Source organism: Pleurodeles waltl, chromosome 3_1, assembly GCF_031143425.1.
Source record: "Pleurodeles waltl isolate 20211129_DDA chromosome 3_1, aPleWal1.hap1.20221129, whole genome shotgun sequence".
NCBI lineage: Eukaryota > Metazoa > Chordata > Amphibia > Caudata > Salamandridae > Pleurodeles > Pleurodeles waltl.
Genome location: NC_090440.1, coordinates 1,321,530,555 through 1,321,546,304, shown reverse-complemented (window position 1 = coordinate 1,321,546,304; position 15,750 = coordinate 1,321,530,555). Strand labels below are relative to the sequence as shown.

The 15,750-nt window shown below is 43.5% G+C and overlaps 1 protein-coding gene across 2 annotated transcripts in view; it reads left to right on the top strand.

The window, feature by feature from the left end:
- The window catches only part of MGAT5 (alpha-1,6-mannosylglycoprotein 6-beta-N-acetylglucosaminyltransferase), a 599,358-nt gene that overhangs the window by 550,496 nt on the left and 33,112 nt on the right, over positions 1 to 15,750 (top strand). For both annotated transcript variants that reach the window (XM_069224676.1, XM_069224675.1), the window contains exon 14: positions 9,265 to 9,381. In XM_069224676.1, coding sequence (XP_069080777.1) covers positions 9,265 to 9,381 — 117 coding nt within the window. The remainder of the gene's footprint in view (positions 1 to 9,264; positions 9,382 to 15,750) is intronic.

Sequence of the window (15,750 nt, the reverse complement as noted above, 5' to 3'; positions counted from 1 at the left end):
CATGCATGGCTACGAACGTCTGGGTTTAAACCAGAGATTCAGCAGGCAGTTCTCAATATGCCATTCAACGAAAAAGAACTGTTCGGTCCAGAAGTGGACACAGCGATTGAGAAACTTAAAAAAGACACGGACACTGCTAAAGCCATGGACGCACTCTACTCCGCGCAGAGCAGAGGAAATTACAGCACCTTCCGCAAAACACCCTTTAGAGGGGGGTTTCGGGGTCAGGCCACACAAGCCAGTACCTCACAGGCAACAACATCCAGTTACCAGGGACAGTACAGGGGAGGCTTTCGGGGCCAATATAGAGGAGGGCAATTCCCTAAGAATAGGGGAAAATTTCAAAGCCCCAAAACCCCTACAACTAAGCAGTGACTCACATGTCACTCACCCCCTCCACACAACACCAGTGGGGGGAAGAATAGGTCATTATTACAAAGCATGGGAGGAAATCACTACAGACACTTGGGTTCTAGCAATTATCCAAAATGGTTATTGCATAGAATTTCTACAATTCCCTCCAAACATACCACCGAGAGCACAACATTTATCAAAACATCATTCCGAGCTCCTGGAGATAGAAGTTCAAGCACTATTGCAAAAGAATGCAATCGAGTTAGTACCAAACACACAAATAAACACAGGTGTTTATTCACTGTACTTCTTAATACCAAAGAAGGACAAAACGCTAAGACCAATCCTAGACCTAAGAATACTAAACACATACATCAAATCAGACCACTTTCACATGGTCACACTACAAGAAGTGTTACCATTGCTGAAACTACACGACTACATGACAACATTAGACCTCAAAGACGCGTATTTCCATATACCAATACATCCATCGCACAGGAAATACCTAAGGTTTGTATTCAAAGGAATACACTACCAATTCAAGGTACTGCCTTTCGGTTTAACAACCGCACCAAGAGTCTTTACCAAATGTCTAGCAGTAGTCGCTGCACACATCAGAAGGCAGCAAATACATGTATTCCCGTATCTAGACGACTGGCTAATCAAGACCCATTCGTTAATAACGTGCTCACACCACACAAATCAAATCATACAAACCCTCTACAAACTAGGGTTCACAGTCAACTTCGCAAAATCCAACATTCTGCCATGCAAGGTACAACAATACCTAGGAGCCATAATAAACACAACAATAGGAGTAGCCACTCCAAGTCCACAAAGAATTCAAAATTTCAACAACATCATACAACGCATGTATCCAACACAAAGAATACAAGCAAAGATGATATTACAACTCCTAGGCATGATGTCTTCATGCATAGCCATTGTCCCAAACGCAAGACTGCACATGAGGCCCTTACAACAGTGCCTAGCATCACAGTGGTAACAAGCACAGGGTCACCTTATAGATCTGGTGTTAATAGACCGCCAAACTTACCTCTCGCTTCTATGGTGGAACAATATAAATTTAAACAAAGGGCGGCCTTTCCAAGACCCAGTGCCACAATACGTAATAACAACAGATGCTTCCATGACAGGGTGGGGAGCACACCTCGATCAACACAGCATACAAGGACAATGGAACGTACATCAAACAAAACTGCATATAAATCACCTAGAACTGCTAGCAGTTTTCCAAGCACTAAAGGCTTTTCAACCAATAATAGTTCACAAATACATTCTCGTCAAAACAGACAACATGACAACAATGTATTATCTAAACAAACAAGGGGGAACGCACTCAACGCAATTGAGCCTGCTGGCACAAAAGATATGGCGTTGGGCAATTCACAACAAAATTCGCCTAATAGCACAATTTATCCCAGGGATTCAGAATCAACTCGCAGACAATCTCTCTCGAGATCACCAACAGGTCCACGAATGGGAAATTCACCCCCAAATTCTGAACACTTACTTCACGCTCTGGGGAACACCTCAAATAGACTTGTTTGCGACAAAAGAGAACGCAAAATGCCAAAACTTCGCATCCAGATACCCACACAGGCAGTCCCACGGCAATGCCCTATGGATGAACTGGTCAGGGATATTTGCCTACGCTTTTCCTCCTCTCCCTCTCCTTCCTTATCTGGTAAACAAACTCAGTCAAAACAAACTCAAACTCATATTAATAGCACCAACTTGGGCAAGGCAACCCTGGTACACAACGCTGCTAGACCTATCAGTAGTACCCAACATCAAACTGCCCAACAGGCCGGATCTGTTAACACAACAACCAAAAGATCAGACACCCAGATCCAGCATCGCTGAATCTAGCAATCTGGCTCCTGAAATCCTAGAATTCAGACACTTACAACTTACCCAAGAATGTATGGAAGTCATAAAGCAAGCCAGAAGGCCATCCACCAGGCACTGCTATGCCAGTAAATGGAAGAGGTTTGTTTGCTACTGCCATATTAATCAAATCCAACCATTACACGCAACCCCAAAACATGTAGTGGGTTACTTGCTTCACTTACAAAAATCTAACCTAGCTTTCTCTTCCATTAAAATACACCTTGCAGCAATATCTGCATACCTGCAGCCTACCTATTCAACTTCCCTATATAGGATACCAGTCATTAAAGCATTCATGGAGGGCCTTAAAAGAATTATTCCACCAAGAACACCACCTGTTCCTTCATGGAACCTAAATGTTGTCTTAACTAGACTTATGGGTCCACCTTTTGAACCCATGCACTCCTGCGAAATACAGTTCCTAACATGGAAGGTTGCATTTCTCATCGCCATTACCTCTCTAAGAAGAGTAAGCGAGTTTCAGGCGTTTACAATACAAGAACCTTTTATACAACTACACAAAAATAAGGTCGTCCTAAGGACTAATCCTAAATTTCTACCAAAAGTTATTTCACCGTTCCATCTAAATCAAACAGTGGAACTTCCAGTGTTCTTCCCACAGCCAGATTCCGTAGCTGAGAGGGCACTACATACTTTAGATGTCAAAAGAGCATTAATGTATTACATTGACAGAACAAAGAGCATCAGGAAAACTAAACATCTATTTATTGCATTCCAAAAACCTCATGCAGGAAACCCAATATCAAAACAAGGTATAGCCAGATGGATAGTTAAATGCATCCAAATCTGCTACCTTAAAGCTAAACGACAACTGCCTTTTACACCAAGGGCACACTCAACCAGAAAGAAAGGTGCTACCATGGCCTTTCTAGGAAACATCCCAATGCAAGAAATATGTAAGGCAGCCACATGGTCTACGCCTCACACATTCACCAAGCACTACTGTGTAGACGTGTTATCCGCACAACAAGCCACAGTAGGTCAAGCCGTATTAAGAACATTGTTTCAGACTACTCCCACTCCTACAGGCTGAGCCACCGCTTTGGGGAGATAACTGCTTACTAGTCTATGCAAAACATGCGTATCTACAGAGACAGATGCCATCGAACTGAAAATGTCACTTACCCAGTGTACATCTGTTCGTGGCATCAGTCGCTGTAGATTCGCATGTGCCCACCCGCCTCCCCGGGAGCCTGTAGCAGTTCGGAAGGTACCTTCAACTATTTGTATATATATTATTTTAACGTTAAATAGGTATTTACTTAGTCACTCCATTGCATGGCCACTATTACTACAATACAACTCCTACCTCACCCTCTGCGGGGAAAAACAATCGAAGATGGAGTCGACGCCCATGCGCAATGGAGACAAAAGGAGGAGTCACTCGGTCCCGTGACTCGAAAGACTTCTTCGAAGAAAAACAACTTGTAACACTCCGACCCAACACCAGATGGCGAGCTATGCAAAACATGCGAATCTACAGCGACTGATGCCACGAACAGATGTACACTGGGTAAGTGACATTTTCATTATGCCTCATGTAGCCGAGCCATGTGTTAAGATGGTACTATATACCATTACAAGGGACTGACAAGGGATGTTTGGTGGAACAAGCTTCAGAAGTCCTGATCTTAAGTGTACGTATCTGTAACAGTCTAGCTTGTTATATGGTTTACATGATTTAATCGCTATTAACTATGCCCATAAATGAATACAGGGCACACTGGAAAAATATTCCCAAAGCTATCAAAAACTGTCGCCTGTGTTTTACCTTTCCAGAAACTGATATTCATGTGATATGTTGATGACCTGCACTGCTCCCTCAGGGACAAATTTATCTCAGACCTGTTTTTCTACAAAATGGACCAGAACTTGCAAGGAGGTCACGAGATTTATTTACTCAGCAGTGACTGTAAAATACGTGGCCCAGATTAGTGAATTTGTGGCCTTGGTTGGTCGGAGCCTGCATGACACCATGGCACAAGATTAAAGACACTTAAGATTGTACGCTTCCCATGTATGTCCGTTTTTTAATGCCTCACCGTTGCAGGCCCTATGCATAAGTAACCGTGTAGTTCGATGGAGCCCAAGCCATCAGGAAATTGCTTGCAGTATCACACTGTGAGGGTGCTTGAATGATCTTACATACTGTACAGTCTGCAACTTAATTCCCAGCCAAGGGGTGTCAGTCAAGGTGTCTCTCTTGGCACTTTAGGGCATGGCCCCGTCAACATGACTACTTTGATACTTGTTTCTTATTTACTTGATTGTATTTTTAATATATTGATTTTTGTCTTCATCATTATTCTCAACAAATGTCTTAGGGTTATAATTGATGGTCTTTAATTTTTGAGGTTGCAACTGAATTTTAGCTTAAGGGTCTTTTGTATTTGTGATCATACTTTAACGTATAGCCCTGTCAACATAATGGCTTCAATACTTGCTTCTCAGTTACCTTGACTGCATTTTAACATAACGATTTGTGTAATCGTTGTACTCTTAAATTCGTGTCCAAGGGTTTTAATCATCAGACTTGCAATTTTGTGCTTTTTTTAGTTTTGCATTTATCTTGATCTTTTGCAATCATTTTAAGTAACTATACAAACTACGAATACACAATTTACACTGTAACAATTCAAATGATAAAACTAGTAGAAAAAAGGGACTGAAAAGATCAAATTTCACAAGAATACCCCCCCCAAAAACAAAATGGAGAGCGATTCATGAACCGCCACTATTGGCTTGCATATCAACTTATCATTGATTACAAATCCTAAAAATTTAAATTCATGGGCAGTTTCACAACTGAATGCCCTTGAGGCTTAATTTTGACTGATAGTCCATAGTGGATGCATACAGTGTAAACCAATTTCCCTTTCTCTAGATGATCACACTGGAACAGGCTCTTACGTAATTTCTGAATAACAGATATGGATAAACAGGAAACATAGTTTAATGTGCCTTTCACTGGAAGTACATTTGTCTCTTTCTTTTAGAGACTAGACCTATTAATTTTGAATGGTGCATTGTGGCCCTAGCGGAGTCCCATGAAAAAATTCTAAGCGTCCATTCGTATCCCTTCTTTGCTGACAGTCTGATAAGTGCACCTTCGTGGATTTTGCAGCATCACACTAGTTACTAGTTAGGCAAAACCTTTTCCATCTTGGGTTCAGAATGAACGCCCCAAAATCCACGTTTCTGTGGACTCTATTCTTGTGATGCTGAATGGCTGTGACATCTTGCAGTCTTTCCTCAATGACACGGCGGGGCTCCTATGTCTTGGGCTGACCACATCAGTCAAACATCCTTCTCCACAGTCCCTCTAAATTGTAAGTGTTCCTTACAGCAGCCTAGCCATGATGATCCAAAGCACTGGCACAGCTTAATGTTCCCTTCTCCTCGTATACAGGGGTCAACGATTACATCTGTCCAAGGGCAACAGCCCTTACTTCACATGGTCCCTGCCTGGTGTACATGATCACAGGCTGGCTCTGCACAAGGGTGGCAGGCCTTTCTTCATGGTGGCACGCCCCGGCACACAGGTTGCTGACTTGTCCTTGCAGAGGCCTGACCAGACCAGACACCTCACTCTTCACTCACTGGGATGTGCTTCGTAGTATCCTTTTAAACCTTCCCTGGTGCACAAGTGCCAGCCTTATCAATCCTACCACTGACTACGAGTCCAGACCCCACCTGATCAGTAGCTCTTCCTGGGATCAAAGAGACCTTTGATGTGCATAGAAGATGCCCTGCTCCTCTTCCTCAAGTGTGTGTGTTCCAACCCCAGTCCTCAGAAATGTCAGCATTCCTAATTTTGGGGTTGAAGTCCTCACATCCTTTAGCCTCTCTAGGCCATAAGCTTCCAAAGTGAAAATCCCAGACCTCTCTCTTATGTACTATTGTATACACATGCACACATACATCCCAGCAATCACATGCAAATATCACATGCTGCCCAGGGATACACTCAATCCTTGTAGTCCAGGGAAGAGTTAAGTATTCAGCCACGGAAGTTTACATGAATGGAACTGTAGGCACTACTGCTATGACACAATGAAAACGTTTGTTCAAACTACTGATCACTACTAAACACAAAACAGGTATTCTGAGACCATTGTGTTCATGTCACTTAACTTCTGGTAAGAGCAGTAGCCCTCTTGAACTATAAGGGTTGCACTTGATCCTCTCCTTCCAGTCTAACCAGGCATTACCATTAGTCTGCACTTTGTCAAGATGCTAATGCATGATCCGTGTTCCCCCATGACCCAAAAATCAGTATTGGGGATTCAGATACCAATGGAGCTTGGGACAGTTAGGGCACGTCCGGCTAAACACTGCACTCTGCAAAAATGGGCTCTAAATTACTCAGAGCAAGTGTCTAAACCGTTTTAACTTTCTTATCTCTGATAGCTGACAGAAGACATAGAAATACTGTGTACTCTGTGCCATATCTTAGAGTGAGCTGTATTCTAAACCTTCATTCAAATACAAGGCAAGGTCTCCTTTGTGGTAATTCATGTTTTGCTTCCTCCCACCACTTCATAAAGCTTTGAGGCAGTCATCTTGAGCAATTGGCATCCTTCACAGAAATTGCATTAAAAGCACATTATGCTCGTGCACTAAATGCACGGCTGCCTTTAATGCAATATCCTTCAGAAGCCGGGTCTTGTTTTTTCTTTTTCTTTTAAATTCCCCCATTTTGACTTTGTCAGGGCTCAGCTGCCATACACTGTAACCCGGCACTTGCTGCCACTTGAATTGCACTGTTTCACATGTGGTTGATTGATGGGAGTCCACATCTGTATGGGCTTGGAACCCATTCCAAAATGGCTGTCTCTGTAGGCACATGGGTGGGTGGTCATCTTAAAATGGGCTTTTAACCCATTCAAATATAGCTGCCAACGCCTATGTATTTGCATGCACACATTCAAACAGCTATCTTTTAATGTTTTTGTGAAACGTTCTTACGAAAACATTGAATGACATCCCCCTGTGTGTGCTCACAGATGTCTGTGCACTGGCACCTGTTTTTTTAAATCCTTTTATAAAAAAAAGGTTCATGAAAACATTAGAAAAAACTCTGTATTGGCAAAGCAAAAAAAAAAATGTACGTGAACACCGTGTAAGCATAGGTCTGTCCATTGATCCCACTTAATAATCAGAAATAGTCAACATTTCCAGACATTTCTTCGAGCATTTGTTTACAGTCATTGTTTTGTGAATTTTTGTCTTCTACAGTGATGGGCACTCAAATAATTCACTTATCACCCCCCTTTTTTGAGGCTTGGAATGACCACGTCAAGCCAGATAGCTTGTCATCTTGAGCTCTCCTCAGAGATCTGTTCACACTGTTTCTTTGCTCATAGACACCCTATCAGTTATACATGTCAAAAGCGTACAACCATTTTCATGGGATCCTGGGATCCAACAGTGGTTAGTAGGCAGTGTCCTCTTTCTGTACTGTTACTCACCACTGGTACCCCTCAGACTCCTCAACACTACTGAACTCCAATTAGATAACCAAGCTATTCACTTTGGACACTTTACTCTTTAGAAATCCAAATGTTTGAGTATGTAGGTGTTAGAAACTTGAGCTCAGCATAACACATTATAAAATAAACTCAATATCTAGAGAATTACACACCTTCAAAGAAGACTAAGGCCTTTATTAACAGATCATTAAAAAGGGGGCTTACAATGACATTACACAGCAACAAACTCTAGAACTTTCTAGCAACTAGCACTTTCTTGGGCCAAGATAAGACCCCTAAAATGTTTTATAACTCTTATGTTATGGTGATCTCCACAATGGGAACAGAAAGTGGCTGTGTAGGCGTATATTCCTGCTACAGTTTCTTCCATTATTCAGTCCTTACTCCCAGCTCTGGAGGAAGAGAGATAGTATTACATGTCTTTTTGCAACTGCCGTGAAGGATTTCCTTGATGTCTGGCTAAGTTAGGGGTTAATGACTGAAAGAACCTTGGAAGCCTAGACCATCGAAGTCATATTTTCATAAAACGTTTGAAACCTTTTACAGTTCTGAAGAAGGATTTCTTTGGTTTCTGTCTTGCTTTCACCACTCCCTAGTGCTTAGGATTTCCAGATCAAGAAGGTGTGAACTAGTCAGGTTTGGGATCACATTTGCACTTTCCTAGGTAAAATCCAGAACCCCTGTGCATTGGAGTAATGAGAACTTTCATTGATTGCGTGAAAAAGTATACCTGAGAATGCAGACAATAGGATTTTCTACTCCCATCCAGATAGCTCTAGTGTGAGATGGAACCCAGAACAGTGGAAGAAGCAAGTTCTCATGTTCAGGATCGTAATTAGACTACCAGCCAGGAAGGTCACCATTCTGTGCATCCATGCATGCTGTTCCAGTGGACACCCAACAGCTGTATTAAATACAATAAAAAACAAAAGTGGTCCACTTGTCACTGGATGCACAATTTTAAGGGAGTCAGTAAACAGTCACTTCTCTGGATTGCAGGTAGGGATGCCGATACTGCTTGAGTAGAGTTATGCTTCACTACTGCTATACACCTACTAGCCTGGTGTGAGTGGGTATTAGTTGCTCTTAATATGTGTTGCATGTATCTCTTTTTACCAGAGAGGCTTTGGCAGAAAAGGGGAAGTACCTCCAGTTGACAGGCAAGACAAATATTTTCAGGTGTTAAAGATTACTTTTATCCTAACAACATGCTCTTCTTACCTTGTTTTGTTCTGACAATTGACTCTGGTCACACGCAGCTGAAGACTTGGAATGAATTAAGTGCCTGTTTTTATGAAATCCAATAACTATAAATTACGTAAAAAATGTTCATAGGTAATTTACGTCATCTTATCACACTCTGATCATTGTGGGGTCCAACTGTTTTTTATGTATCCTAATGAGAACACAGCATAAAAAATGTCTACTGAAGATTTTATTGAGTTTATCAGGCACGGATTAAAAGTATTTCTCATTGCAGCTAACTTCCCAGCATCCTTACGCTGAAGTTTACATCGGGAAGCCTTATGTTTGGACTGTCAATATCAATGATCCTGTTGAGGTGGAAAAGGCAGTGAAGGCAATACTCAATGAACGGGTAGGTATAATACACACATTTGGCCTTTTCTATGATTGGAGATTTTTATTTTAAGCCTTCTGGGTGAAAATCCTGAGAAAGTGTCAATCTCAGAAAGAAGAACAAGTAGATGGAAAAACCCATGTTGAGTAGTCAAGTTAAGGAATATATCAAGCAAAATAGGAAAACTGGGGTGGGGGGGTACCTTTGAGGTGAATCATCATGCTAAGTAGTCAATAGAGCAAAGTATTTTAATTGAGGAATATAGCTAGTGGTGCATTATAAGGCAGCTTGAGCAGAAGAAAACAAGATTTGCAACCGTCTGAAACATCAGTGTAATATTGGTTCTCACAGTGCACAATGGGAAGTATTTAATGGTGGGACCAGTGGCCTCACTTGTCCATCCCATTCAGTCCAAAGTCAGTAGACTTGATACACACTCCATCCATCTACACTCACAGGGTGTTAATGTAGCTGAAAAATTACATTAGCGTTAGTCTGGAGAAATGACTTTAGTGGTCAGCATCTTATGTCATCTATCGTTTAACCCAAATTCTTATAATGTTTGACCAGTGGCACTCATGCTATACTGCTATTAATAACTACGATGTTGTAAGATCCTGCACTCCACTTTCTGCAAGGTTTGACCAAGATATCTTTTGTTGAAGTGGCATCATTTGGTGTAGATGACGAAACAATTCTGATCTCGTGGTACGATTTCACCATAATCTGATGAATTGTCCACAAGTTAGGTTGTCCCTTGGGGTTCCTGGATGATATCTAGTATGTATTCGCAATTAATACCCCTCTGTCAGTTTACAAGATAATGTGGTAACAGGTTTGTTATCCTAGACTTTGACTGGGAGGTCTAAGGAATAAATCTCATGTAGGATGGGTGAGAGCTGGATATCCTTTGACTGGATCTTGAGCCACTCAAAAGAGAAAATTAGTGTGTCTCCATTGCCATTACAATTCAGGAAAACATTGTCTATGTAGAAAACCAGACAGAACTATGTTACGACCAAGGGATTAGCAAATGGAAAAATGTACTATTTCTCATAGTTATCCATGAACACATTGTCCTGATCTGGTGCAAAACCTTCTCCCATAGCTGTGCCTTTTCTTTCAGTATCTTGGAATGTTTAAGTAAACACTGGTCAATTTGGTCATAAAGTGTAAAGGTACAGGTTGTAGTCTGGTTTCAAGGCTTCTTGTTGAGGAATGTTCATTGATAGGGATTGGATATACTTGGCCACTGTTAGTTGTCAGTTATTGTCAAAACAAATCCTTCAACATGTTGTATGAAGTCCATTCTATTCCTAATGTAGTCATGTGTTTCAGGTACAAAATGTTTCAGAAATAAATTAAAATTTTGACATAACGGTTCCAGAATGGAACCACATCCCTACACTGTTGATCTGCCTGGTGGTTTTAAGTGGGTCTTGGGTAGAATATAAACACTGGGTGTCCTACGGTGGTTTTTGATTCAGAAATTCAAGCTAATTCTTGCCCATGAATCACTTAGCCAACCCCTCCTTTGTGGTGTTATTGCAGTTGCCAGGATATCTTTGAATGATCACCTTGTAGTTTAATGTAATGTTTCATCATTAGACAGATGTTTAAGAGCTTCAGAGCAGAATGCCTCAGTATCCGGCAGTATAATACTGCCACCCTTGTCTGCTGGTTTCACCACTGTAATGCTTGAATTGTAGTGCTTGATTTCCTTTGTGTTTTAAATTGAATCACATTTATCTGTGTTGTAATCTTAATCTATCAAGATCTTTGGTAATCACTTTTTCAAATGCAATGGTCCCCGCTGGGATCCTGTGTAATGGAGGACTCAATGTGTAGGGTGGATGTATCCTATCACATAATGTGACCCAAAATAAGGGTTCTGTGAAAAAAGTGCCCGTCTACTTTTGCAGAAAAGCCTTTGCATTTCCATCCCTGGTTCAATCTCATCACCACTGCCAAAAGCATGCAATGTCAACACTTTTGAGCATCAGAGTTCTCAGGAATGCTCTCTCTCGGAGATGCATTCCTCCTAGAGTGGGATTCCTGGAAGCCTTCTCGCCGTGGCCTCTCCTCCCTGAGTTCTGAAGGAGATCAAGAATGACCATGCCCAAGCCATTCTTGTGGCTCCAAATAGGGCCAAAAAAGTATGACACCTGGAACTTCAAAGCATAAGTATTTTTCCTTTGTGAGGATCATGTCACAGCAGCAGGGAAGGGTCTTGCTCCCGGGCCTGCACAATCTACACCTCCATGCTTGGAGATTGAGTGGCAGCAATTTAATTAATTTTATCTTCTTCCAAAGTATGGGATACCATCCTTGCGGCCAGGCATCCTTCTGCAAAGTCTGTTTATGCTGGATGCTGGGACAAGCTTGTGACTTGGTGTGGCATTCATGTGTCCAAACTGTCAGATATCTTTTGTTTGTTTTATCTTTGGTCCAGTAAGGACTTGCAGGGGGCATGACTTAAGTTGATCTGTAGACCCTACAGCCTTTTTGCATTTATTGGACCAACCATCCTTGCTCAATGTATTTGGTGTTATTCAACTTCTCAAATAATGAATCCACTTATTACCCCCCTCAATCCCCTTTGTGATGCCTCAGTGGGACCATAGTTTAGGTCTCAGTTTTCTTATGTGCCCCCCTTTTAAGCCATTATGCAGGTGTCCTGACACTGACGACAGTCGTTCACATCACTGTATCTTCAGCTCCTCGCAAGAATGAACTCAAAGCTTTGTCAGTCCAGCAGCCCTGCCCCACCATTTTTTGGGCACACTGATGCTGAAGATTAGAGTGGCCTTTCTACAAAAGGGAGTGACTCCCTTTTATGTCAGACTGCCCATCACGCTTGTAATGTTCTTTGCTCCACCTCATGGCTCAAAAAATATAGAGAGATTCCATGTTTTGGATTTCAGATTGTTTGGTACAATTGATTTTAAACTTCCAAAGACCATTGGGTGGACGAATACCTGTTTGTGGGGATTTCAGCGGCAAAGAAAGGAAAGGTACTGCACAAGTGGACCTTTTCCAGCTGGATAGATCTGTTACGCATTGACCAAGAAGCAGCCTTAAGAAGCAGCCTCAAGAAGGATTGTGGGCCAAGGCTGTTACCACTGCACTAGCACGCAGAGTGTCTATCCTGGATTTTTGTCAGGCTGCAACAAGGGTATTAGTGCACATGTTCATGAAACATTATTGCCTTGATAGCCAGATCTTATGGGAAAGGCATTTAGTCGTTTTGTCCTGCAAGACCTTTTGGTCTGAATTATTCCACAGACCCACCACCTGGGTAGGTACTGCTTTGTTTACTGTTCTGAACTTGGAGAATCTGTGTTTAGAAGTGTCCATCAGAAGAACAAGTTATTTAACTCTGGTGCTGCTCTTTATGGTGAATACATTATCTAACCACAGATTTCTTTCTGCCCTCCTACCTCCCCTTTCTATGGAAAGGACTCTTTTCTATCTAAAATGACAGATTTAGAGACACACTGGCACAAAAATATTTTTGAGCTTTTTTTTCTGAGGGAGCAGGTAGTGTCAAGAAAGAACGTGACAACTGCATGCTTGGGTAGAGCTTATATGAGTCTTCAGCCATCTCTTTCAGGGAAGGGAGGTAGACACAGAGCTAACTAATTTATCTCTTTTTGTGAGAGATGGCGAAGATTGCATTCTGACTGGTGTGTTGGTCCAGACATTTAGGTTCTTAATCCTAGGATGATGCATGTTGTGTGTAGTGTACCAGAAAACACTGACACTAGCTTGTAGACATTACTTATTGGTATGCCATCTTTTTAGACTGCTCATCCAACAGGTGTTTCTCAGTTATGATTCTTTGTAAGATACATGTGTGGTGTTCACATCTTCCAGGATCAAAATATCCCAAACCACTTGCCTTTAACTTCCCAGTCCTGATCGCATGTCTATTATTACAGGCTGTCCGAACAACAACAGGGACACCATACCTCATGAATTATTGGCTAATAAAACATATATCGTCTCCTGTGCTCACCGCCAACACAGTGATCTTGACTTAGAGGCACCACAGATGTACTTATCATTATATCTGATAGAGACTTCTAATTGCAGATTCCTTACCTTAGAATTGTCCCCCAAGCGTCAGACTGGATCCGGAGATTTTTCTTTGAGCAATAACCTTGCGTGTCGGTAGGTGGCGTTGGTCGACTCCGCAGGCGTCGTAGGCATTGTGGTCATCGTGATGACATTGGGAGTAGTACATAGACGCGGCCCTCGCGCAGTGACGTCAGTTCTTTTCTTTCTGCGCCACGCGCTGATCTGGAGAAGAGCTACCCTGGCTAATTTTTGGCTGAATTTGACCGTTTTGTGAAGTTTATTCTGTGCGACTTTGGTGCGTCGAGGATGTCCCCGAAGACCGGGTTCAAGCCTTGTGAGGACTGTCATCGGACGATGTCGGTGACGGATCCTCATCGCGTTTGTCTGTGGTGCCTCAGGCGCGACCATGACCCGAAGTCGTGCTCCGAGTGCTGGGCCATGCATCCGAAGGCTTTGAGAGAGCGGTCCCTAAAGCTAATGGCTGCCTGGCACTGGACTCCGCGTAGGTCCCTGTCTCATTCGAGAGGAAGGTCTCGAGATCAGTTGCGGAGTCATCACCACTCGTCTTCTTCCAAATCCTCGGGTCAAAGTAAGAAGAAGAAGAAGTCCAAGAACTCCCATCGCTCTCCGACTTCGCCCCATCGCTCAGCCGACGTGACGCCCGAAGAGCATCCACGCACTAGGCCTCCGTCTTCGAAGCCTGCGTCTGCTCAGCCCTTCCCAGAGTTTCCAAGAGCCAGAGCGACCCCCGCCCAACTCAGTTTTACGAGGCAATGATTCTCATATTTGGTTGGGCCGACCCTGATACGGCGCCATCGGGCCCAAGGGGTTTGGCTGAGGGGCCTTCGGGTTCTGCGCCAGTGGCTTCGGCCCTGGCCACCGAGGTCACCTCCGGATCCATGTGTGGATCCACAATGGCGCCGGTCGCACCTTTGAGACCTTCCCCGGTGCCGATTATCGACACTCCTGACGTCGGTGGTGCCCACTATCAACGTCGACCCAATTCTTTTCCCTGACGCCTTCGGCTTCAATGGGGCCTATTCGCCCCAGTTCAGATTTAGAACCTTTTTCCTATGGGTACGAATATGGGGAGGAATTGGAGGAGTCCCTGGACCCTTATGAATACAGGATGACCCTACTATGGACTGGGCATAGGATTTGGGCAAAGCCAGTGGTCTCAATACTTCTCCTGACGCTGGCATGCTGTCTCCTCCTATCGTGGCTATGGCGGAGGGAGCAACTTATGGTATGGTGGTCAGTAGGGCAGCTGAGGTCCTTGGCCTTGAGATTCCTACTGTAGAGGTCAGTTCTAATCTCCTGACGGAGGTGCTTCAGCCTGGGGCTTTTACTTCAGAACCTCTTTTGCCACTTAATGAAGCCCTGACCGATGTCCTTTTGGGTAGATGGTCCAAACTTAACACAGGGGCTCCTGTGAATAGGACTATCGCATGCAGCCATCGACCCACTCCAAACGACCCTAAATTCCTGTCCCAACACCCCACGCCTGAAAGTCTTATTATCCAGGCTTCCTCTTCTTAGGTGCGTTTCCTTCCGCACCCCCGGATAGGGAATCCAAAAGGTTTGGCAAGAAGTTGTTTTCTTCCTCCAGTCACGCGCTGCGGTCTGTGAACACCGCATGCCTTTTGGGCCACTTTACCCACTCTTTGTGGAATATGGTTGCGCAAGTCCTGCCGCAGATACCGGAGGAGGCCTGTGTTATCGTCTCCCAAGCTGTGAACAATGGGAGAGACGTGGAAAAGTTCACAATCCATTGTGGGCTCGATACGACCGACTCTCTGGGCAGATCGGTTGCTATGACAGTGGCCTTACGGCGCCACGCCTGGTTACGTACTTATGTTTTTTCGGGGGATGTCCAACAGTCCCTCATGGACATGCCCTTTGATTGCACCCGTCTCTTCAGAGACAAAGCAGACTCAGCCTTGGAGAGATTCAAGGATTCCCGGGCTACGACTCAGTCCACTGGTAAGTTTTGCAGATCATTCGAAAGGGCTACTCCCTCCCTTTTGAATCTGTTCCACCACCCATGCCACCATCCTTCAATCACCTTCCGGAGGATCATTTGGCACATCTCCACCAGGAAGTCGCAACTCTCTTGGCTAAGGGAGCTATAGAAAAGGTCCCTATGCCAGAAGTAGGTTGTGGTTGTTATTCCCGCTACTTTCTGATACCAAAGAAGGGCAAGGGCTTACGTCCTATCCTAGACCATCGGGACCTAAACTACTTCCTCAAGAAGGAGAAATTCAAAATGCTCACCCTGGCTCAGGTTCTGTCTGCCTTAGACCCAGG